The sequence below is a fragment of the Pleurodeles waltl genome, chromosome 5 (genome assembly GCF_031143425.1).
Source record: "Pleurodeles waltl isolate 20211129_DDA chromosome 5, aPleWal1.hap1.20221129, whole genome shotgun sequence".
Taxonomy (NCBI): Eukaryota; Metazoa; Chordata; class Amphibia; order Caudata; family Salamandridae; genus Pleurodeles; species Pleurodeles waltl.
In genome coordinates this window covers 609,536,109-609,561,927 of record NC_090444.1, presented here as the reverse complement: position 1 = coordinate 609,561,927, position 25,819 = coordinate 609,536,109, and the positions used below count along the sequence as shown (strand labels likewise).

Genomic DNA, 25,819 nt, shown 5'->3' with positions numbered 1-25,819 from the left:
CCCGGGCCCATATTCCGCCCCATGCGGACTCTGCCCGTCTGAGACTTGGTGTTATGCTCCTCAAGCCAGCACCAAATTTGTTGTGCTGGATGGGGGTTACTTTGCGGCGCTTAACACTTTCTCGTCCACCGGCTCCATGCACCAAGCGACTATATCATTGCAGCCCTCACCATGAGAAAGGCAGACGGGACATTCCCTAAACACCTATTATTAAAGATATTAGTGAAAAGATGTCTGATTAAATTTTGGTAAGGCGTGCCTGTCCAGAGATATGTTGATAGATCATGTATTATACATGTTTCCGTGTGCTGAATTTAGTCACTAAAATTTTGCCATTTGCCGAACTCAAATTATCTTGTTGTTATTCTTAGATGTTTTATAGTTCTGTTTGTTTTAACTCCGTTATATGCAACCAATACAAAGATGCAATAGGGAAAGGAGCATAGTGTAACGGAGCTTTTGTCTTTCTTGCCCATAGGAAATGGAGTTGTTATTCACCTACCAGGGCTCTTTGAAGAAGCAGAAAAAAATGTGAAAAAGGGAGCAGGTGAGTGAGAGTTACAGCCTGAATACATGCCCTTCTGGAACATGAACACGTCTATACTGTCAATCAACGTATAGAAACGCAAACACATACATGGCCTTGAGCTATCATTTGCGGGCCACACACTCTTCTAAACTATTTTTTATTTTACAGCACTTCAAATAGAAATATGCACAGTGGAATTCATGTTCCAGTGTTGGCTTGTAATTTATTAAAGAGTGCCAGCCTTTAAGCACTCGGTGGATCAACTGTATTAAGTGTCTGTGAGCCTGTAGGTTTGTTGGCTTGCGTGCTTAAGTGTCTGTTAGCCTGTAGGTTGGTTGGCTTGCGTGCTTAAATGCCTGTGGGCCTGTAGGTTTGTTGGCTTGTGTGCTTAAGTGCCTGTCGGCCCGTGGGTTTGTTGGCTTGTGTGTTCAAGTCTCTGTGAGCAAAGTGTGCCTGTACATCTTTTAGGCTGTGTGCAAAGGTGCCCCGTAGTTATGTGTGCATTCCTGCCTGTAGGTCTGGCTGTGTGCAGGTGTGCTTTTCATCTAAACCTTCAACAAACACCACCCTTTCTCACCTTTTCAGTATAACTGCTGTTGACATACATCAGCCTGTTTTTCTTCACTTTTTCATCGGTATTGCAATTGGTAATTGCTTATTTTCAATTGTAACCTAATCCTGCATCTTAAGTTTTTGTCTTCACTTTTTAAATCTTTTATACGGGAAACGCCCTCAACGCCGACTCCTAAACAACGAAGTCCTGGTTAACGAAAGCGGAACAACGCTTTCGTTAACCACGACTTCGTTGTTTTGTGCCTTAACCACGCATGTGCTGAACAACGCACATGCGTGGTTAAGGCACAAACAAGGGAGTGGGCTGAGGAGGATGACGCGACAAGGCGACGACTCAGGTAAGTGGGGTGGGGGGTCGGGGTTTTAGTTTTTGGGGTGGGGGTGGGGGATCGGGGTATTTTCTGGTTTCGGGGTGGGGGTTTGTTGGGGTTTAAGGTTTAGGGTCGGGGGGTTGGGGTATTTTCTGGATTGGGGCAGGGTGGGGGTTCGGGGTTTAAGGTTTAGAGCCGGGGGTGGGGGGTCGGGGTATTTTCTGGTTTGGGGGCGGGGGTGGGGGGGTCGGGGTTTAAGGTTTAGGGCCGGGGGTCGGGTATTTTCTGGTTTGGGGGTGGGGGGTCAGGGTTTTAGGTTTAGGGCCGGGGTGGGGGGTCTGGGTATTTTCTGGTTTGGGGGCAGGGGTGGGGGTTGGGGTTTAAGGTTTAGGGCAGGGGGTGGGGGTCGGGGTATTTTCTGGTTTGGGGCAGGGGTGGGGGGTCGGGGTTTTAGGTTTAGGGGGGGTTGGGGTATTCTCTGGTTTGGGGGTTGGGGTTTAAGGTTTGGGAGGCGGGGCTGGGGGGGTTGGGGTTTAAGGTTTAGGGCCGGGGGTGGGAGGTCAGGGTATTTTCTGGTTTGGGGGCGGGGGTGAGGGGTCGGGGTTTAAGGTTTAGGGCCGGGGGTGGGGGGTCGGGGTATTCTCTGGTTTGGGAGGCGGGGTGGGGGGGGTCGGGGTTTAGGGTTTAGGGCCGGGGGTGGGAGGTCAGGGTATTTTCTGGTTTGGGGGCGGGGGTGGGGGGTCAGGGTTTAAGGTTTGGGGCTGGGGGGTCGGGTATTTTCTGGTTTGGGGCGGGGGGTCGGGGTTTAAGGTTTAGGGCTGGGATGGGGGGTTGGGGCATTTTCTGGTTTGGGGGCGGGGTGAGGGATCGGGTTTAAGGTTTAGGGCCGGGGGTGGGTGGTCAGGGTATTTTCTGGTTTGGGGGGCAGGGGTCGGGGTTTAGGTTTAGGGCCGGGGGTGGGGGATCGGGGTATTTTCTGGTTTGGGGGCGGGGAGGGGGTTGGGGTTTTAGGGGTGGATTGGGGGGTTGGGTAATTTTAGGGGTGGGGAGTTGGGGGAGTTTAGGTTTAGGGGCAGGGTGGGGGGCTCAGGGTAGTTTTAGGGGTGGGGGTTGGGGTACTTTAGGTTTCAGGCGGTGGGGTTGTTTAAGGTTTTGGGGGTAGGGTGGGGGTCAGTTTTAGGGGTTGGGGGTTTTAGGGGTGGGTTGGGGGGGTCGGGTAACTTTAGGGGCGGGGTGGGGGGTTGGGGGGTTGGGGGGTTTAGGTTTAGGGGCAGGGTGGGGGGCTCGGAGTAGTTTTAGTGGTGGGGTACTTTAGTTTTCAGGGATGGGGTGGGGGTTGTGGTTGTTTTAGGTTTTGGGGGTAGGGTGGGTGTCAGTTTTAGGGGCGGGGGGTAGTTTTAGGGGCAGGGGTGGGGGTGGTTTTAGGGGGGGTTGCGGTAATTTTTAGGGGGACGCATGCAGGAACAATGGATGCCTATCACTAATGCCTTTACCAGGAATGCCTTTACAACAAAAAATCGTTGTTAAGGCATTCGTGGTAAAGGCATTAGTGGTAACAACGAGGTCGTTGTTCCGACCTCGTTGTTCAGACCTTCGTTGTTCCGGCAGGCGTCGTTGCGACATGCATCCTTTTATACCCTTTGCTTTTACCATATCTTTTGATAACATTTCCGAATGACTTTAAATATGCTACTTTTATACAGCTTTCCCTCTCGTCCTACTGCCACCCATTTCCCCTTTTGTTTGAACGATTGGGAATAGCGGTGGTTGTGCACATTCTCCACTGTCTCCTCATTTATTTTTCTGACCCACTCTGGTTTCCACCTTCCACTAGTGCTGTGCGTGTACTGCCATCAAGTTTAATTCACTACTCAAGTCACCAGACGCTGACTGTTGTTCTGTTTTTGGATAGGTCTGCTGCTTTTGAAACTGAGTATCGCCCAATCCCTCTCTCATGTGTTCTTTGAATACCTCTCAACTACTGTTATTTGTATCGTTTTTATTAGGGAAGACGATGTTTGTTTTCTGCTTCCTAGAAGGATATGTGCTCTTGCACCATTCTTCTAATCTCTGGGGTTCTGCTTGGTCCAGGTTAGACACTTTATTGTTTAATTTGTGCACACCAGCTCTCCTCTGTGATTTCTTGTTGTTTGTTTTCAAGCACATTTTGTGCAGACAACTTTTCTTTCCCAGCTTCTATCGACTGTATATGAGCCTTCTATTTTCTTGTCTTCTTTCCTATAAGCCGTGAATGGCCAATCGCTTTCTTAGCGTTAATCCCTCGAAGTCGGAAAATCTTTTTTTTTTCAAGTACCCACCTCCAGCCAGCGTGTTTTTCCTTCTGTTCATGTTGCCCCAGTTTCTGCAGGCTATTTCAGTTTAACTTTTAGTTCATGACTGTCTTTTTCCAGCTCAAATGTATCCCATTACTGCATTTTTTTATTCTAGCCTTGCAGCACCTCTTTAAATAATTTTTTATATTGTCTTTGTTGGATCAGGCACTCTCTGCAGGGTCATCCCCAAACTTTTAGCCTCCCTCATCCAATTTTGTTGACCGTTTTTTGTTGGCTTTAGGACTCTGGGCACTTTATTACTGCTAACCATTGCTAAAGGGCATATACTTTCTGTCTAAATTGTATTGGTGATTGGTTTATCCGTAATTGGCATATTTGATATACTAGTAAGTCCCTAGAAAAGTGCCTTAGAAGTCTCCAGGGCCTGTAAATCAAGTGCTACTAGTGAGCCTGCAGCACTGATTGTGCCACCCACATGAGTAGCCCTATAAACAAGTCTCAGACCTGCTCCTGCAGTGTCTGTGTGCAGTCTTAAACTGCCATGTCGACCGAGCAAGTGTATCCACTTGCCAGGCCCAAACTTTCCTTTTTAATGCATGTAAGTCACCCCTAAGTTAGGCCCGGGGTAGCCCCATGGGTAGGGTGCAGTGTATTTAAAATGTAGAACATGTACTGGTGTGTTTTACATGTCCTGATAGTGAAATACTGCCATATTCAGTTTTCACCATTGCAAGGCCTATCGCTCCCATAAGGTTAACTTGGAGACTACCTTTAAATATGTTTTAAGTGCAGTTTCCCATTGGGAACAGATATGTTTGGGGTCTCTGAACTCACAATTTAAAAATACACCTTTTTGTAGAGTTGGTTTTTAGATTGTCTGTTTGAAAATTAGACTTAGAAAGTGGGCATTTTCTTCCTTAACCATTGCTTAACCATACTGTGCCTATGCCTGCCTGTGGAATCTACGTCTGGGCTGTTTATGAGTTCCCTCTAGACAATGACACAAAGGGAGATGAGGTGTGTTCTGTATATTGTGATGAGAATCCTGGGCTAGACTAGGGAGGAGCTGACACCTGCACCTGAAGGGCTGTGCCTGTCCTCACACAATGCAGTCTCCAGCCCCCTGGGGTGTCTCTGGGGCCAGGCCTGGGTAAGGCAGGATCTTGTGAACAGCAGAGACACATGCCATATGGTAGCTATAACTCACCCCCCACCATGCACAGTTTTTTCTTCAACAATTTTACTGAAAATATTACATTTATATTAACAATGATTTTATCAAAGATGTCATGAGTGCTGTAATTTGTGGAGTAATTAGCACTGCATGGCGGGCGCATTATTGTTACCTTAGAGCACGAGTCATAGTTACTTGAGATAACTCTAAGTATAACAGGTGAATTTCTATGGTTTTGTACATTTAAAATGTGAGCCTAACTATAACGTCCCCATTTTTTTTTTTTTTTTTTTTAATTAACTTCTATGTTTTAAAAAAAATTCTATTTCCTAACTGTAACGTCCCTGTAACCTTTGTTTTTTTTCAGTGAATTTCTATATTTTTTTTAATGTATACTAATTTTCATTACTATACATTAACCCAACCACCGCTGCACACTGACTTAGGCCATGCACAGCAATAGTTGGCAGCAGGGCCTGTTGCCAACCACCTATAACCACCCAACTTTGCGAGACACATGGCTTTGACCATGCACAATGGGGTTGGCTGCAGGGCATGCAGCAGGTCCTTGTGGCCAACCCTCATAACCACCCTCCGAGAGAGAAAGAGAGTGAGAGATTTAGGCTTTGATGAATGATATACTTAGAATGAGATATTTCCAGACAAACTGAAAAGAAAAGTAAAAAAAAAAAATTAAAAACAGTGAGATCACCTTTCAGTATGAATCCTAAACTTTTTAACTTTAAAAGAAATTAAAGAAGAAAAATGACCATGGACGCACCTAGAGTAGAACCGTCAACTATCAGTGTAATAGTCTGTCACCTTAACGTTTAGGCCATAGGTGACTCCTTACTGTGATGCTTCCAGACATACCTATGAAAGTCAACCTACGCATGTGATTGGAAAGAAACGTGAATGTTCCATCACTGGGAAGGTTTAACGGTCAAAACACTAGTAAATAAACAAACACACTCAGACTACTTTCAATTTCAGCCTACTGGTTGACCGCATAAGACCTTGACCATTGGGTCAGAAGTGAGTCTGTTCTGCTCTGCATCCAAACGTAATTAACAATCAAACAATTATTTCTATAGTGCGCTACTCTCCCACAGGGTCTCAAGGTGCTGTGGGGTATGCTGCCTGGGTTCAGTCAAACAGCCAGGTCTTGAGGTCCTTCCTGAATTGAGGTAGCGATGGTCACTGTCTGAGGTGGAGGGGTAAGGTGTTCAAACTTTTAGCTGCCAGATAGGTGAAAGATCTTCCGCCAGCGAAGAACTTCTTTATCCATGGTACGTTGGTGAGCGACTGCTGGGAGGAGCGGAGAGGTCAGGAAGGGGAGTACCAGGTGAGGCGGTAATTGAGGTAGTCAGTTCCAATGTTGTGGAGGGCTCTGTAGGTGTGTATGAGAAGTTTGAAGTTTATCCTCTTCTTGACAGTGAGTCACTGGAGGTCTCTCCAGTGTCTTGTGATCTGTTCTCAGCGGGGATGTCCAGGATGAGTCTGGCGTCATTCTGGATTTGTAGCAGTTTGCTTAGGTTTTTCTTGGAGGTTCCAGCATAGAGGACATTGCTGTAGTCCAGCTGTGATCAGGGCATGTGTCATGGACTTTCGGCAGTCGGTTGGTATTCACCTGAAGATCTTCCATAGGAGTCGGAGGGTGTGAAAGCAGGTGGATGCAACGGAGTTGACCTGTCTGGTCATGGTGAGCTCTGAATCGAGGGTGACAATGAGGTTTCGAGCGTGGTCTATGGGGGGGTGGGTGGTCTGCCGAGTGTTGAGGGCCACTAGGAGTCATCTCGATCTGAGGGGTAAGGTCCCAGGATGAGGATCTCGGTCTTGTCGGAGTTCAGCTTGAGGCAGCTCTCTATCACCCAGGTAGCAACTGCTTCCATCCCATCTTTGAAATTCTTCTTGGCTGTTGAGGGGTTTTCAGTCAAAGGGATGACAAGCTGGTTGTCCTCAGTGTAAGAGACAATGTTCATACCACAGTTCCTGACAATTGGGGCAAATGGGGTCATGTAGATGTTGAACAGTGTGGGGCTCAATGAGGATCCTCTGGGTACTCCACAGCTGATTTATGTATGGTTCTGACAGGTGTGGCGGGAGCCTGACTTTCTGTGTTCTGTCTGTCAGGAAGAAGTGTATCTATAGAAGGGCCTTGCCATGTATGCCTGCTGTGTGGAATCTAGCGAATAGGGATCGGTGTGACACTGTATCGAAGGCGGTTGAAAGATCTAGTAGGATGAGGGCTGCTGTTCGACGGCAGTCGAGGAGGGAGCTGATGTCAGCAGGGCAGTCTTGGTGCTGTGATTAGTTCTGAAGCCTGATTGGGAGATGGCCAGGGTGTTGATGTCCTCGATGTGTTGGCGGAGCTGAATGTTGATTGCTTTCTCAGCGACCTTGGCTGGGAAGGGCAGAAGCGAGATGAGGTGGTAGTTCTTGAGATCCGTTTGGTTGGCTGTGGGTTTCTTCAACAGTGGGTGGATCTCGGCGTGCTTCCAGTCCTCAGGAAAGGTTGCTGACTCTAGGGAGCAGTTGACGGTCTTGCGAAGCTCGGGTGCAATCAAGGAACTGGCCTTGTTGAAGATGTGGTGGGGGCAGGGGTAGGTAGGGGCTCCAGAGTGGATGCTGCTTTTGATGGAGCAAGTCTGTCTGCCATGAGGAGGGGTCCAGGCTTGCAGGAGCTGTGGGGGCTCGGTGGATCCTGGTTGGGGCGTTGTTGGTGAATTCGGAGTGTGTTGGGGTCCGAAGCAGTCATATATGTCTTTGATTTTCCAATGAATGAAGGTGGCTAGGCTGTCGCAGAGGTCCTGACGTGGAGGGATGTTAATGGTCTCAGCTTGTGATTTGGCGAATTCTTTGACATTGAAGAGTTCTTTTGTTTTGTGTGTGGTGGTGTTGATGCAGACCTAAAGGGCTGTTTTCCTGATGGATCTGATGAGGCCATGGTGGGATCTTGTGGCGGATTTGCAAGGTCTTTTGAGGATTTGCTGTTCCTCCATTTCTTCTCCAGCCTCTTGCAGGTGTGCTTAGATTCCTGGAGTGCGGGGGTGAACCAACTGGCTTTCTTGGTGGTGTGTTTCCTTGTGGTCATTCGGAGAGGAGCTAGGGTGTTGGCGCAGTCGGTGAACCATTTGTGGAGGCTGCGTGCCAAGGTGTGGGTGGGGGCAGAGTTGTGTGAGTGTACACTGTAGGTGTGGAGATGGAGAAGTGGATGCAGTGGTGGTCGGTCCAGTGTTGCGGCATTGAGTCGTCAATGGTGATGTTGCTACAGGTGGACAAGATGGGGTTGAAAGTGTGGGCGGCGGTGTGCGCTTATGAGGTGACCAGTTGCTTGACACCGATTGTGTCCAGGTTCTCGAGTAATGATGAGGTGTTTTGGTCACTGAGGTAGTTGAAGGGGAAGCTAAGGTCTTTGGGGAGTATGTAGTTGCGGGAGGCGAGTGTGTGGGGGGGCTATGATGTTGATGATGAAGTCGCCGAAAGGTGGGTGTGGTCCGGGTGGTCTGTAGATGAGGGTGCCCCGTGTGGTGGTCTTTGGGGTGGTGTGCACGTAGAAGTGGAGGTGCTCCATGAGGGGGAGAATTCCTGTGTGTTGATCATTAGTCAGAGGGTGGTCTTGGGGGCGATGACTATGCCGCCTCCTGGTCTGGAGGTTCAGTTCTGCTGGGGATGGCGATGTCCTGTCCAGAGGTTGAGTTTGTCCATGTTTCAGTTAGGAAGGCGATGTCTGGGTGGGTGGCTTCTATCACAAATAACAAGAAGCACAATTTACGGATCAAAATCTAGCTTTCTGCCAATATTCAAAACTACTATGGGAAGTAACACGGGAAAATGCATGTTTATTTTACCCCCCTTCTGCTTGTCCCCTCTTGGCGGATAACCCTGAAACTTTCCGTGCGCAACAAGAATCACCAGAGCACTTTTTTTGGAAGGTTTCATGAAGATTCTTCAAATGATATAGGCAAGTCAAAAAATTATTTTTTCTATAGAAACATGGCCCTAACTATAACTATCTAATATATGTAATAATTTTACTTTTTTCTTTTTTGGGGGGGGCGCTCCCCTTCTTAATTTACTCCCAACTTGCTATACCACTACCCACCCGTAAATCCCTAAAATTACCCTTACCGCCCGTTACCACTGCCCTCCCTATAACCCTAAATTTACACCCCTAAACCCTGTGTGTATGTATGTATGTTTGTGTGTGTGTGTGTGTATATGTGTGTGTGTGTGTATATATATATATATATATATATATATATGTGTGTGTGTGTGTATATATATATATATATATATATATATGTGTGTGTGTGTTCAATGGCATGTGTAGCTGCAGGTACACATGATGTACATATAACACCATCTAGTGTTGGGCTCGGAGTGTTACAAGTAGTTTTTCTTCAAAAGAAGCTTTTTTTCGAGTCACGAGGTCGAGTGACTCCTCCTCTCAGGGATAGTGCGTATGGGCATCAAGTCCTTTGTGAGATTGTTTTCTTTCCGCCATCTGGTTCGGATGTGTTTTCCTCTCGATCTGGTGAATCTCGATTCGGTAATTCAAAATGTATTGTACCCTTCTACAATATCGTCTGTATTGTTTTCGATCGTGTTTCCATCTGTACTCGATCCAATTTAGACCATCTGGTCCAATTTCTCATCCTTACAAGGGCAACACCCTTTAAGGGCCTACTTTAATTTGAGTCTGATGGAACGAACTCCGTTTCGATTTTGTCCTTTGTGTCACGCTAAATTCCCTTACACCGATCAACATTCTGTGTGCAATCTTTGTCTCTCTTCAGACCATCAGGAGGACAATTGCATCTCGAGATAGCGTTGAAATCAACAGAAGATACACCAGACATCTTCGATGAAGAACATCCCCAAGAAGAAGTTCGGCAAGGGGCAGTCTTTTCGATCCAAAACTCAGACTCTGAGGCCCATTCAGATAACGACAGCCACTACGTGCCTGAGGCGCAGTACATGAGTACAACTGCCCCATCACACCACACAAAAATTACTAAAAAGACTCCAGCACTAGTCGTCGATCCTCCACTGCCTTCGGGCCATGGTCGGATTGGAAAAAAAAAAGTCCAGATGACCAATCTTTGGGTTCGGCACTGAGATTTAAGACTAAGGTGCACTCGGCTTCGACCAAACAGACTCCAACACCAGTCTCAGAGTCGAGCCGAAAATCCGAATGCACATCTTCAGAGCTGATGAAATCTACAATGTCTTAGGAGCCCCATACGATTATATCATCTTGGGAGCCAACGTTTTCGGTTCGACCAAGACATAAACTTTCTGAGTCGAAAGCCACGGGTAGTGAAAAAAAAACACTTCTACCCAGGAACCAACAGACTTTCCACCCATTTTAGAGGTGATGGATGCCAAACAGAGAGATATACTCATTCAGAAGGACACAGGGAGAATAATTGCCTCCCCTCCAATGTCCTTTAAGTGAAAACTAAGTTTTAAAGACACTTCAAAAGATGTACCTCCAAAGAAGGTCTTCAAGCAAAAACAGCAATGAGAGGCTTCAAAGCAGAAAAGGATCTCTCTACCACATTCTCCTGTTCTTCCTTCCACACCACCTCCACCACCATCACCCACATCTGAGGCACAATTATCACCACATACATCTTCAGTCTCGCCACATAGGGATGATCTTAGTGATGACCAACAGGACACAGACCCATGGGATACGTATGACTCGGATCCCATTTTACCAAATGACCCTCACTTATATCCAGCCAGACCCTCACCACCTGAGGACACTACAGCATGTAATCAAGTAGTAGCTAGAGCTGCAGCTTACCATAATGTGCACATGCATACTAATCATATAGAGCAGGACATTATATTTGACACATTGGCATCAACACATAGGCAGTATGAATGTCTTCCTGTGCTACCAGGCATGCTCAGACATGCTTCTGAAAATTTTCAAGAGCCTGGTAAAGCTAGAATGATTACCATTAGAGTGGGCAAGAAATAAAAACCAGCACCCTCAGACCCTGTGTTTATAAGAGCTCAACTGCCTCCTGATTCAATTGTAGTTGGCGCAGCTAGAAAAAGGGCTAACAGTCAGTACACAGGGGATGTCCCTCTTCCGGATAAAGAAAGCAGGAAAATTGATGCAGCTGGGAAAAGGGTAGCCTCACAAGCTGCAAATCACTGGAGGATAGCCAATTCACAAGCTCTTTTGGCTAGATACGAGAGAGCACACTGGGATGAATTGGAGGAGCTGTTACAGTTATCTCCCTCTAGAACACCAAAAAAGGGGACAGCAAATAGTTAATGAGGGGCAAGCAAAATCCAATAATGCTATTAGGTCTGCTATAGAAGCGCCTGATACAGCAGCCAGATCAGTTAACACCACTGTGCTTATCAGGACACATGCTTGGTTAAGATGTTCAGGTTTCAAACCTTAGCTACACCACAGACAGTTTTAAATATGCCCTTTGATAAGCAGCATTTATTTGACCCTGAGGTAGATACAGTAATACACAAACTTAAAAAAGACTCAAACAGCCAAGGCCATGGGGGCTTTGTATACCACACCCACCAAGGGTAATTTTTGTAGACCACAATTTAGAGGGGGTTTCAAACCACAGGCTTCCGAAACAACAACCACCCATCAAAAACTATCCTCACAATTCTATAGTAGAGGATCATTTAGAGGTTCCTATACAGGATCCAACAGTAGAGGAAGAGGTAAACCCTCCACACCTAGAGGTTCCTCACAATTAAGCAAACAGTGACTTTCTCATCATCCCCACACAGCACACATCTCCTGTGGGGGGGGGGGAAGACTGGTAAACTTCTATCCACAATTGCAAAGCATCACAACAGATCAGTGGGTTCTGTCAATTATCCAACATGGTTACTGTCAAGAACTTACTTCCACTCCACCAAACATTCCACCTCGTTCACACAAACTAACTCGGGAACATCTCATTTTATTAAAACAAAAAGTGCAATCACTTCTACTGAAAGGCGCAATTGAAGTGGTACCTATAGTTCAACAGGGTAAAGGAGTATATTCTCTATACTTCCTCATACCAAAAAAGGATGGTACTCTCAGACCAATTCTGGATCCTAGACCTCTCAATCAGTACATCCTCTCAGAGCACTTCCACATGGTCACTCTTCAGGATATCATTCCTCTACTACAAAACAAGACTGCATGACAGCATTAGATTTAAAAGATGCTTACTTCCACATCCAAAAGATCGCAATATCTAAGATTTGTGATTGCAGGAAAACATTACCCGTTCAAAGTCCTACCCTTTGAAGTAACACCAGCACCAAGGGTATTCACCGAGACCCTTGCAGTAGTTGCAGCATACCTCAGAAGACAAAATATACATGTCTTCCCCAATCTGGACTGGGTCATAAAAGTCAGCACCATTCAAATCTGTCAACAGCACACAATCGACTCCCAACACACTCTAGGGTTCACCATCAATTATAAAAAAATCTAATTTCCAACCAGTGCAAATACAACCATATCTGGGAGCAATTCTGAACACTCAGTCAGCATTAGCATACCCAGACCCACAGAGAATTCAAGCTTTCCACAATCTCATATCACAACTACAATACAATCAAACTTACACAGTAAGGTTTATCATGAAGCTATTAGGAATGATGGCATCCTGTATAGCAATAGTATCCAACGCATGTCTAAACATTAGTCCCCTACAGCAGTGTCTCTCACAACAATGGTCTCAGGCACAGGGTAAACTTCACGATCTAGTGTTGTTGGACTGCCAGACTTACAACTCTCTGCAATGGTGGAATCACACCAACTTATCAAAAGGGTGGCCATTTCAGAACCCTGTTCCACAGACCATAATCACTACAGATGCATCAATGACTGGTTGGGGAGCCCATCTCAGCAATCTTACCATACGGGGAGAATGGGACTCAATACAGCAGACTTATCACATAAACCACTTGGAATTGCAAGCAGTGTTCCTAGCACTCCAAAAGATTTCCAACCATAGATTACACACATGACAGTGTTAATAAGGACTGGCAACATGACAAAAATGTATTATCTGCAGAAACGGGGCTGACGCCCATCCCAGTTGTCCCTTCTAGCACAGACAATTTGGAAATGGGCAATTCACAATCGCATTCTTCTGTTGGCAGAGTATATCCCAGGAATACACAACCTACTAATGGCCTCTTAAGCAGGACACAGCAACAAATACACAAATGGGAGATTCACCCACAGGTAATTCAACAGTACTTTCACATGTGGGGAACACCAGACATAGACCTTTTCGCAATAAACGAAAACGCAAAGTGCCCAAACTTCTCATCCAGGTGTCCACACCCTCAATCCAAGGGCAATGCTCTATGGATCAATTGGTCAGAGATATTTGCTTATGCTTTTCCCCCTCTCCCACCACTTCCATTTCTAGTCAACAAGATCTGTCACATCGCCCTCACTATGATACTCATAGCTCCCACGTGGGCACGTCAACACTAGTACACAACACTGTTGGATCTATCTGTAGTACCACATCACAAGCTTCCAACAAACCAGACCTACTAACTCAAAACAAAAGTCAAATGAGGTAGTGGGGCCCATATATTGACAGAGGTTTCACAATATTTATTTGCTTGCTACAATTATTCTGTTTTTGTATGATCTCCCAATGCTCAGGGCAAATCATCCGTTTAAAATTAAAAGGGCCCTCGGCATGCAGGAACCAATGTTCGGAGGAGTATCACCCCCCCTCCAAACCTCAGCTTACTTTGCTGCCAGTGCACTGCCTGTCCCACCAGCCCACCTAGTCTTCCCTGCAGAATATGCTTGTTAATTTGCCAGTGGAATGTGTATTCATTAGTTTTACACAGGTCAGGCACTTTTGCTTTTTGAGTACTGGTGCAGTCAATGCATATATGAACATGTAAAACACTATAAAACCATACCAATGGAAAGTAGCCTGCATTGCGCTTGCTACAGTAAAGGAGTGCACACGGACAGAGCAGCATATGCTAATGCGTACATTCAGTTGCTCAATTTGTGTGATTTGTTTTCTCACGTCCTGGAGTGATGTAACTCTGAAGCAAGAATGTCTCAGGCCAGTGGTGCTGCAGTAGAAAGAACAGTGCTGCACGCACCAAATGAGTTGTGTTGCTGGAGACAGCTAGTGGGGTGACGTAGGGAGAAAGGCGATTGAAACTTTGCTTTCTTTTCAGGTGCTTAGAGACCAGGAAAGCTGGTGAGATAGTGGAGAGGTCATGGCAGAGGAAAAAATGATTGATTTGAGAGCTACACAATGGAGAGGCGGGAGATGGCCAAAGGGAAAGAGGAGAGTGAAATGGGAAAGGGCTAGACAGAGAAGGAGAAAAAGACAGTGGATAGGAAAAAACTAAGTTTTTTTTGTTTTTTGCTTTATTTTCATTTGTGTGTTGCCATATGATGTGTGGATATATAATAGTGAATATGTTGAGGTATGGTGTGGTGGTGTTGGTGGTTTTAGTAATGGTTGTGTGGCAGTAAAGGTTGTGCTAATTGAGGGTGGTAATTATGGAAGAAGTGGTAATGCTGCGAAGCTGTGGTAATGCTGATGAAGGTAATGGAAAGAGGTGGTGAGAAGTTGTGGTGATTATGGTGGGAATGGTGGTATTAATGGTTATAGTAATAGTGGTGTTCACCTCCACTCACCTTGGTTAAGGCAGGGGGAGGTTCCTCTAACACCCCCCTCATCGCACAGAGGCCTAGGCCTGTCTCTTGACACGAGTAAGGTCCTGGACCAATCCTATTCCTATGAGGGGGGTGATCAGGCAGTCGATCACTGTCTCTGTTTACAACATGGAGTAGTGGTGACAGATTAACACGTTTTGTGACCTCGCACCTCCACCATGCACAGTTTTCTCATCAATAATTTGATTGCAGAATTTGCTGTGATATTATCAATGATGTCATAAAAGATGTCATGACTGATCTAATATGTGGGGTACTTAGGAGTGCATGGTGAGGGTGGGAGTTGTAGTTACCTTAAGACACAAGTTATAGTTACTTAAGGTAACCATAACTATAACTGCTGAGTTTCCATTGGTTTGTGTGAGTAAGTTCAGAACTTACCTGTAATGTCCCTAAAACCTTTCGTTTTTTTATAACTGAATTTCTTTGTTTTTGTAAATTCTATTTTCTAACTATAACGTCCCTGTAACCTTTGTTTTTTCAGTGAATTTCTATGTTTTTTTTTTAAAACTATAAATATTTTTAATTACTTTTACATTCAGCCAACAGGCCCTGCAGCCATCCCTTTATAACCACCCAACCCTGCACCACACATGGCGTTCGGCCGCATGCAGCAGGGCCCTGCTACCTAGCCCATATGACCACCCAACCCTGCACCATGCACTGCCTTCGGTGGTGCACGGTGGGGGTTGGCACAGGGCCTGGCCACAGGCCAGGCCCTGCAGCATACCCCCTATAACCACCCAGCCCCACACTACTCATGAAGTGCTTCTCTGTTTGGTGAAGATGTGACCATATTCCTGTGCATCAAGCACGTGTCTCCAAAATCAGTGGGAAATGAGCTTTGGTGGGGCTATTTACTAAGTTGTCCATCATTCTGGGAACAGGGCAGGAAGACGTTGCATACCACTAATGTAAATGGGATGGGGCAAACAGATGGGGCTTCTAGGCCATTAAAAATACTTGTAGTTTTTAAAAGGGAGAACACGACTGCTGGTCTGAGCTGCAGATGACCAGAAAGAACCCGCTGGTTGCAGTCATGACCTAACATATTGCACTTGATAAAAGCAATAATGCAAACATCTCCATCAAAGTCTACAAATAAGTTTCCATGGTGGAAAAACACTTGTTTGCCTTGGTCATGTGTAGGGAGTTAGGATGATTAGTACTTCAGAGAAGTGGTGCTTCACAAAATGTTAAGGACCTTGGGGCGAGCCTTAAGGCCCCCGTGGTGGCAGCTAGCTCCCCCCTCCGGCGAGAGCCAGCATTGCTCCTGCACGAAGGGAGCTGCTGAAAAAGCAGCTCCCTGTGTGCGGAAGCAATACTTTCATCTCTTCGTGCATGTCTGCAGGCAGGGAAAGAGAGGCATTTTTTACAGCTCCAACTTACTGGAAGCTGAGTTAGTGTTTGCGGTTGCTTGGTGGGCCCTGTCACAGCACCCACCAAGCAAAAGCAAACAGCTATCTCCTGAGGGAGGTCACCTCGGGAGATAGCAGGAGCCGGCCCTATGGGGTGGCAGTCTCCAGGGCCTTAAATGGCTCCAGGAAGAGGGGCATGTGGCCTGCCTTCTGTGTTTTGCACAGGCCAGACCCGCAGAGGTGGTGGTTCTGGGGCCCTATAAGGCCAAGGAGGCGGGCAGCACGGTCCCTGTATTAAAATGTGTTTTTGGCCCTGGGGAAGGCCCCCCTTTTTTGCTCAATTTCACCCCTGGGAGTTGGTAGTCCGTGGGCCATCATAAAGCCCCGGAGAGGTAGTTGTCCCCGGGGCCCAGGGGGCCAGCCCGGCCCCACTACATATGTATTTTCATATAGCCCCAGGGAGGTGATGGTCCCCAGGCATACAAAAATCCTTTGTAGGGGGTCCCAGTGCCCCCGCCATTACTTTTATAAAATGGGCATGCCCTGAGATCTGGCCTAACCCGGGGCTGCGTTAAAAAGAAGTGTGGGGGATAGCGCTTAGTTTTCTTTTTTTTTTTTATCATTTTACCATGAAATGTGTGGATATTCGCAAATGTCACCGTGATTTTTTTTTTAAATGCTTTTTTTTTTTTTTCCCCCCCTTGCAGGGTTCCAAAGTGACACCGGACCTGTTCTCTTTTTTGTTTTTTGCGTTTAATTTTGGGACTCTGCTGAAATAGAGTCCAAAAATGGCTTTCAACACTTCCTGGTTGAGGTGTTGGCAGCCAATCAGATGTCTACATGAAGTCAGGATTATTAGCGAATTAGTTGTGACCCTAGATATACAAATTTGGATTTCCTTTAAATTCTCAAAAATGACATAACGGATTTACACCAAAAGCAACAAGCATTTGCAATGCAACGGGTCTCGCGTTTGCTCATGTTAGAGCTGATCGGGTTGTAAACTCCTAACCCGACTTTTCATCTATCGGCAAAAGTGCTTTTATGTATGTAAACCGAAAAAGTGAAATTAACTGTGTAAAGCACTCGACTTCTGCCAAGCGAAATCGCGCTAGTAAAATAGAGAGAAAAAGTAGTCCACGAGCCGGACAGAAAACAGCGAGCCTCGCAAGTTTTCTGTACTTGGTCGAAGCGCTCGAGGAGGGCTAGCCACCGGAAAAGGCATGACGTGACCATTCATTCGACTAATGAAAGCAAGCGGATTTTAATAGTCAAGCCCACGAACCAATGGTTAACACTGACGTGATGTCGACAGGGCTCCAAGCTCTTTTCTAATAACTAAAGCGTCTCGCTGCGATATGCATGCGCGAGCGCATGCAACGCAGGCTCGACCCTAAAAAGGGCGCTTTCTGGACCAAGAGCTACATTTTTTGCCAAATTTGGTGTAATTCCACCCAGTGGCTCGGGCTGTAGTCGTACCTAAAATCTCCATAGGAATTAACATGGGAAATGCGTGGGAAATGCAATTTTTTTTTACCCTCCCCCCCAACTTTTTTTCACCACCCGTTTGGCAGATCCCCCCCAAATCTTTCCAACAAGACCCTAGAGGACACTTCATGAAGATTTGTCAAACAGTGCCAAAGATATAGCCAAGTCATAAAACGCTTTTTCTGTGGAAAGTAGGCCCTAACATTAACTATGGCGACTGCCAGTAAAATAAGTATATATATATGTATGTATGTGTATATATATATATATATATATATATATATATATATATACAAATGGAAGTTATAGTTAAGTTGATGGTGTACCTGTACAAAACCAGAGAAATTCAGCAGTTATAGTCATACTTATGAACTATCACTCGTTGCCTAAAGTTACTTTCCGGCACGAGTTACAGTTTCTACAGAAAAGTATGACTATAAGTATTACTAAAACTGCTAAATTTCTCTGGTTTTGTACAGGTACAACTGTAACTTAACTATGACGTCCCTGTAACCTTTGTTTTTTTTTCCAGTGAATTTCCATGTTTGTTTTTTAAAACACGTTAATATAACCAGTGCCGTGCACTGGGGTTGGCCACATGCACCCAAACCCAAGCTGTGCACAGGCTTTGGCCGTGCGCAACATGGGGTTGGATGCAGTGAGTGTGTTTTTTTTTTTTATATCTTTGCAGATCCACCGTAGATTTACACAGTGGGCCGCGCTGAGACCTGCGGGGAATTTGTGGATCAGACAAAAAAATTGGCAATGTTTTGCCTATGAGAGGTTCTATGTGTCGAATGGGTCAGGTTACCTGTATCCTGACCCCTTATATATTTTTCCACAGTCTTTTTCCAACCCCCTCCAGCCGATGTAACAAACAAAATGGCGGCTGCAACTTTTCTGTCAGGTTGCAGCCAGCCAATCAGGACCTTGCCTTGCCCCGGATCCACGTCCCTATATATCTATATTTTATAACCTTAAATAACTCATAATCTACTGAATAGATTTATACGAAATCACAATCTGCGGACCAAGATCTAGCTTTCTGCCAAATTTGGTGTAATTGCGTTAAGCAGTTTGGGCTGTAGCCGTATCGAAAGAATGCAAAATCCCCACAGAGACAGAATGAGGAAAATGTGTTTTGGGACCCTCCCCTCTTTTTTTTTTCTTGGCCCACTCTTAACAGATCACCCCAAAACCCTCAAGACACCAGCTAAAGTGAGTGTCGTATTTTGAAAAATTTGTGAAGATTCGTCTTATGGTGCCAAAATTATTGGCAAAACAAAAAATGTTCAGTCCATGGAAAAAAGTGGTCTTATTTATAACTACCTACTGGCTGCTGCCAGTAGGATACAGATATATATAATATCATATTTCCTACTGGCAATAGCCAGTAGGTAGTTGTAATTAAGACCACTTTTTCCAAATATATATCCTTTTCTTTAGAATCACCCTGCTGATAATAGAATTCTGCAGCACTCATGATACAATCCACTAGAGTGACAATGTAAACATGACTGCAGGTCTGCCACCAACAGCTTGGCTGTGTAGGTTGAACCTGCAAATTTAACCTCTCAAACAACCCCTTTTGACAAGCTTGAAACACTGCTTTTAGATATTTAGGCTCCCGTAAGTAAGTTTTGCTGCCTGTTAAGGTGCATTGTATTTAGAAGGAGGACATGTTGAGGTTAATGTTTAGCATGTCCTTACAGTGACTAGCACCACAAAATTATTTTAAATGTAGCAGGGTTGGCTATTCCATTTGAATGCATTGGGATGTAGTATTAAGTTTAATAAATGTTATCCCAGACTAGGAAATGCCTACTGATTTAATTTTTGGACCTTTTGAAATATTTGTTAACAGCCCAGTTTACTGGTGAAGTCGTATTTGTAATAAATACTTTGGAAAGACAACTTTTAGAAAGTCACATTTGCCCTGCTTGGAGTCCCTGGAAGTTAAATCTGCATTTTGCTCTCTCCCTTCTGCCAGCCAGTAATTAGCATTTGAGTGAGCATGGATGAGGCATGGGGGGGGTTATTACAATTTTGGAGGAGGTGTTAATCCGTCCCAAAAGCGACGGTAAAGTGACGGATATACCACCAGCCGTATTACGAGTCCATTATATCCTATGGAACTCATAATATGGCTGGTGGTATATCCGTCACTTTACCGTCACTTTTGGGACGGATTACCACCTCCTCCAAAGTTGTAATAACCCCAATGAACTTGCTCCCAGGACAGGCACATATGGCCTAGGGTGTTGGGAGATTGTGCTGTGCTCTTGACAGGATGGCGTATTGACTGAGCCAATTATTTGATTAACTTCAAAATACCTACCCTGTCACATGCAGGTGTAGCTAATACCCACCCCTGCATCCTTTTTTACCCTCCAGCCAGACTGGCCTTCTTCACAGTGGGGCTCTTGGTGACATCTGTGTCAGATCCAGCAGAAGTGTCAAGAACTGCTTGGCGGGTCTGTTAGGATTTTTTCATATACCATTGGGGGTCCACTTCAAAGGAGGGAAACAGAATGCCGAAACAATTTGTGTGCGTTTTCTTTGTGGTTGTTGAAAGCTCCACTTTGCCCTACCAGATCTATGTGTCTGAGTGTTCTAGTGTACAGGGATTTCCTAAACTTGATTTAAGTGTTAGATGTGGAAGGACACTAGGATTACCACAGTACACTACTCACACACACACACACACACACACACACACACCCATCCCTCAGAGCCCAAGCTTAGTGTGGCCGAAGACGTTGGCCATCTTGAAAATGCCCAGAGTGGGTAGATTTAGTGCTGGGAACTTTTACCCCATTGGTTAGGACAACCCCTGGTGTGATTCCCACCGACTAGCCCATGCCACAGATAAATGTGGCATCTTCAGGCACCCACTTCAGAACATTTCTGGACCTGAGGAAGATCAGAAGAGGACTGAACCTGCTGTCCACAACCTTAGAGCCCTGAGACCTGGCCCTGCTGTCCCTCTTGTACTCAGAACAAAGATGTGGACTCTATGGGTCATAAGGCTGACTTACTGTTAAAGCTACAGGGACACAACAAGCTACAGGAGGCCTTTTTTTCTGCAACTACCTAGCTGACCAGTGGCAACGGGACTCTCTTGTGGTCCTCTACCCTCCCCTGAGATCCTGTGGGCTTTAGACGTGTACAGCTGTGGTAGATAGGGACTTAAAGGACTAAAATCAAAGGTAACATTTTTGTCCCCAACAAACCTGGTTAGTGCATCTGACCCACATTCCATAGTGGTCAGCATCTAATTATGCAAAGTCCTGTTCTGCTTCAACCATTGACTGTCATTGGCACTTTGTGCATCTTGGCTCTATTTCTACATAAACCTTTAACAATTCTTATCTCTGGTTTATTTTATTGGATTTTTGACATTTTGTTTGGTAAATTGTACTCATTTTTTCTAATTTGTTTTGGGACTTTTATTATTTTGCATTTCGACTTTATTGCTCTTTTAGTATTGCATAAGTGCTTTACAAAATGCCTTTAACTTAAGGCGGTCGGCTCTGTATTATAGGTACCAGGGGGTTAAGCTCAGATGTATTTAGTGACTTTAACCATTCACCCTGAACAGGACTGTGATTATTACTTGACATAGTTACGTACCCCTCTGAACTAATAACCCAAGTTCTTAATAACTAGAAGTGTATGTATGTATGTACACACACGCATATACTTGAGTTTAATGTATTATTCAAATTAATTTATTTTGCACGGTGCTGTCAATGAATTTTTCCACTGAGTCCAGTGTCATTTCTTCATTTTACTTGCTTGCATTGTGTTCTTAGAGTCTATAAAAAGACCAAAAGCTACCAGTTGAGTGCTCACTTTCCTTTGTTTTCTCAGTCTAATACCGCTGACTCTGGATGTTAAAAAATTTATCTTTTTTGACCGTTTGATGGTGTTTGACTAAAAGCTGTTTGACCAAGCACTTCGAGTAAAAGCATTTTATAACTTTAACAAATAAAAAAAGAACTCAGTTGTGTCTGTACAGACTTTATACAAAAAGCAAAACCTCTGGGCTTTCTGAATGCTTGTTACACGCTCTTTACTGTAAATTGTAAGCGACACCCAAAGGACGTGTTCGAAAATATTGCACTCCCGTAGAGATGTGTAAAACACATCTTGGCAGTTTAGCACTGCTGTTGGATACAAGCAGCACTCTCCCTCGATATACTTGTTTTATCTGTTTCTAACACCGTCGATATGTGGGGTTTTAATGAAAGTCTAAGCACTCTACGGCAGCTGGTCTGCTAAAGACCAGCATACCTCACGGTTACCATTGCCGGCAGACACATTGGGTGGATGAAACCGGATGTTACTGTCGAAACACTTGATGGATAATCTCCGGCCTAGGGCTTTCTTGCGTCATAATTTAATCTTTTTTTTTTGTGGTTTGAATTGTTTTCTCGATGGCTGCTAAGCAACTGCACAATGCCTAAATAAGTAGCAATTAAATGAGAACGAAATAAATGTTCAACTTAGTCAAACTGGTCAGTTAGCAAATATGTAATGGTGAACGCAGTAAGCCTGAAAAACTGGTAGTGTGTGGCAACTGGGTTATTGTAAGAGTTTATAATATAGTAAGATAAAGGATTACAAAGAACGAACGGCACAAATTCAACAAGACGCTTTACGGGGACAAAGATGACCAACCTGTACAATGAGTCGTCACCGCGCGCGGTGCGGGATACCGTTACCATAGCTGCGTAGGTCATGTACGGCGGCTCCCAGGTGCCCTTGGCTCGCAGGGCGCCCTTGAAGGTGAGCAGTAGATTATTATACTGCTGGTGCCTGCTGTGTTTGAAAGGGCAGCGAGCAGCATAAAACCTTAGTCATGCAATCAGCAAAGCGTGTCTCAGTCTGTGTATGAGTAACTGCGTGTTAGGTGGTGTACGAGTGTCTGTAGGTCTGTGTGCATGGTGGCCTTTTCTTTGTTGGTCTGTGTGTGTATGAGGGGAGGTTGTAAGTATAGTTTGTCTGTACGGGGGACTGACTGTAGATTATGCTTCTGTGTTTGCATTCATGTTTGCATACAAGAAACACCTTGTACATGTGTATATATGTGTCGTGAGTGATACGTGTCTGTTCAGCCGTGTCCATGTTGCCTCGTGTAACCTCGGCTTATCCAGGCCTGAGTTTTCAACACACAAATCATTTGTACCTGGTGGGTTCTTATCATTAACACAATGAAAGCAAAACAATAGTAGATGCAGTGAGGTGGTCACCCTAGTATATTGCATTCAAAACGAATGGCTTTGTCAAGGTATGTTATCTTTGAATGTGGCAGAGAAACTTGCTCACTGAGCCTGGCAAATTAAACAAAACAAATTGAAACAAGATTGCTCGTTTGCTGCCCTCTTGTGGCAGCAGGTAAAATGTACTACTGTAGACATGATGTGTAGAACAACTTGTAATGCATTTAGTCACATTTTGTATTTATCAATAAAAATGACTTTAGTGCTTTTGTACTGCAAGAATTATGGACTCCTCCTAGGTCGCACTAGAATTGATTTATGTGTCATTGGTTTTTATTCACTTGCAAACGAGACAGCTCGAATTTAACAGATTTTACTGTCCAATTATATAAAATAAAAAAGGTGAGTGAAATACACCTCTCCCTAAAGCTTTCTGGAGTACTGACGCAAATTATGTCCACAAAATGCAAAGGAGAGTATAGTATTATGGCAGGGTTTGGGCGCCACCCTTTCAAAGATGCCCACAGTATATTTGCCATGACCTCCGTTTAACTAGGGCTTGCTTTAGGTGCGTCATTATGCACAGTATGCCTAAAATAGGTCAATGCCTGTATCGTGGCAGTAGTGGGCTCCTTCATTCCTGAGAAGACTCTTGTTTGTAGGGTCGAATGTGGACAGAAAATGTCACAGGTAGCCCGGAGATGCAAAGTTGAGGTTAGGTTGACACCAGGGAGGTCACTGCCAAACCAGAGGGCCACTACAAGCACACGTGTGTGCATACACACACATGCTTGACACACACCTGACAAATACCCCCATTTCACACACCCACCAGTTAAAGCTTGTTATGTATTTTTTCTCCTCCACTCCCATGGTGCTTAAGAGTCCCTTTCTGCTTTACCTGTCTGTTTAGAATTCAGTGCTCTGGCACCCACGAGTCCTTCTCCTCTTTACCTGTATGTCCAACCTTCCCATTAGAAGAATGAACTTAGCAACCGTAACTACCACTAGTGGTAGCCTCCCCTTAAGTTATTCAAACTTTACTGGTACACATAGTTTCAATAATGTTATGGCAGACACCGCACCCCAGTTTCCCGGAGACCTGCGTATTTGCTAAACTGTGCGCTGTATCTACCCCATCATTGCCTGAACTAGTACCAGTTCCTGCATATCTATCAGTAGGTGGCTGTAAAGCCAGGTTTTTTAATGCTAATATTATTATTCTTTGCATTTAGTCTTAGTAGTGAGTGTGTTTAGCAAGATGTCGTTCACCGCCAAATGAAACCAGGCAAATCTTCTTCAGCATTGCTCGAGTATTCCCGGTTGCAGAGACCTGCCCGATTGAAAAACAAATCTGAACCCGTCTTCCAAAAATGTGTAACTGTTAAGATGTGTAAGTTAAACCTGAACAAGAAAGTGGGTTGGGGCATAAACTGACTTATCATTGGTGTTGGTATTGCGAGTTAGGGCTCTGATTTAGGGCTAATGGTATATGGAGTCAGTTGGTTCAATAGAAACCCGAAACATACATTTTGAAACTCCTTTGACAGTATAGAGTGCGCCCACCTGTAAGCCTCACAAAACTATAACCGTTCGTCCCCTCCGTTAATTGGTGAAATCCAGCTTGTGCCAGTTTTCATGCAGAGCCTTTTGCCAGGGCCAGTTGGATGCAAATTAGATGATAGAGCAAAAAAAAACATATTTTGACAGTCATAACGTGGGCATGGTAAGATCGCGTTTTCCTCTCCACCATTTATTACGTACACCCCCATGTACACTTTTAGTAAGGTTGGAGTTTGGTCTCGTAGGGGGAACTAATGAATTATTAATGTATGCTGTAATACAACGTTTTACTCTGCTGTTTCAGGTCTGGAAGGTTGGGAGAAGAGGCTAATAATTTCTGACAGAGCCCATATTGGTAAGTTGATTTTTTTCTAGAAGTATTGTACTTGTGCATTTACATTTTACCTCATGGAAATCATTTGATGTATTATTAGAAGTGGATTCCTCTGAACTCACTTTATCAATTCCGATTATCCCCAGAAGAATGTGTGAAACATGTAAGACAAATGTAGCACCTTCATAACGAGCATAACCGATGTCTACATCTTAAACACAAAGGCTTTCCTGTTACATTGAGCCTTAAATGTTGGGACTTCTCAAATGTGTGTGACTCAAAAAGGCTTGCTTTGAAAAAAAACATGTTGTAGTCGTCTGAAGCCAACACTAGATGACGTAAGTTTGCACAGCATGCGAATCTACAGCACTACAGGGAGTGCAGAATTATTAGGCAAATTAGTATTTTGACCACATCATCCTCTTTATGCATGTTGTCTTACTCCAAGCTGTATAGGCTCGAAAGCCTACTACCAATTAAGCATATTAGGTGATGTGCATCTCTGTAATGAGAAGGGGTGTGGTCTAATGACATCAACACCCTATATCAGGTGTGCATAATTATTAGGCAACTTCCTTTCCTTTGGCAAAATGGGTCAAAAGAAGGACTTGACAGGCTCAGAAAAGTAAAAAATAGTGAGATATCTTGCAGAGGGATGCAGCACTCTTAAAATTGCAAAGCTTCTGAAGCGTGATCATCGAACAATCAAGCGTTTCATTCAAAATAGTCAACAGGGTCGCAAGAAGCGTGTGGAAAAACCAAGGTGCAAAATAACTGCCCATGAACTGAGAAAAGTCAAGCGTGCAGCTGCCACGATGCCACTTGCCACCAGTTTGGCCATATTTCAGAGCTGCAACATCACTGGAGTGCCCAAAAGCACAAGGTGTGCAATACTCAGAGACATGGCCAAGGTAAGAAAGGCTGAAAGACGACCACCACTGAACAAGACACACAAGCTGAAACGTCAAGACTGGGCCAATAAATATGTCAAGACTGATTTTTCTAAGGTTTTATGGACTGATGAAATGAGAGTGAGTCCTGATGGGCCAGATGGATGGGCCCGTGGCTGGATTGGTAAAGGGCATAGAGCTCCAGTCCGACTCAGACGCCAGCAAGGTGGAGGTGGAGTACTGGTTTGGGCTGGTATCATCAAAGATGAGCTTGTGGGGCCTTTTCGGGTTGAGGATGGAGTCAAGCTCAACTCCCAGTCCTACTGCCAGTTCCTGGAAGACACCTTCTTCAAGCA

General features: G+C 44.8%; 1 protein-coding gene across 1 annotated transcript in view; it reads left to right on the top strand.

Moving 5' to 3' along the window:
* ADSS2 (adenylosuccinate synthase 2) overlaps positions 1-25,819 on the top strand; it is a 236,387-nt gene that overhangs the window by 112,792 nt on the left and 97,776 nt on the right. The window contains exons 3-4 of the mRNA XM_069234457.1: positions 479-547; positions 24,544-24,594. Coding sequence (XP_069090558.1) covers positions 479-547; positions 24,544-24,594 — 120 coding nt within the window. The remainder of the gene's footprint in view (positions 1-478; positions 548-24,543; positions 24,595-25,819) is intronic.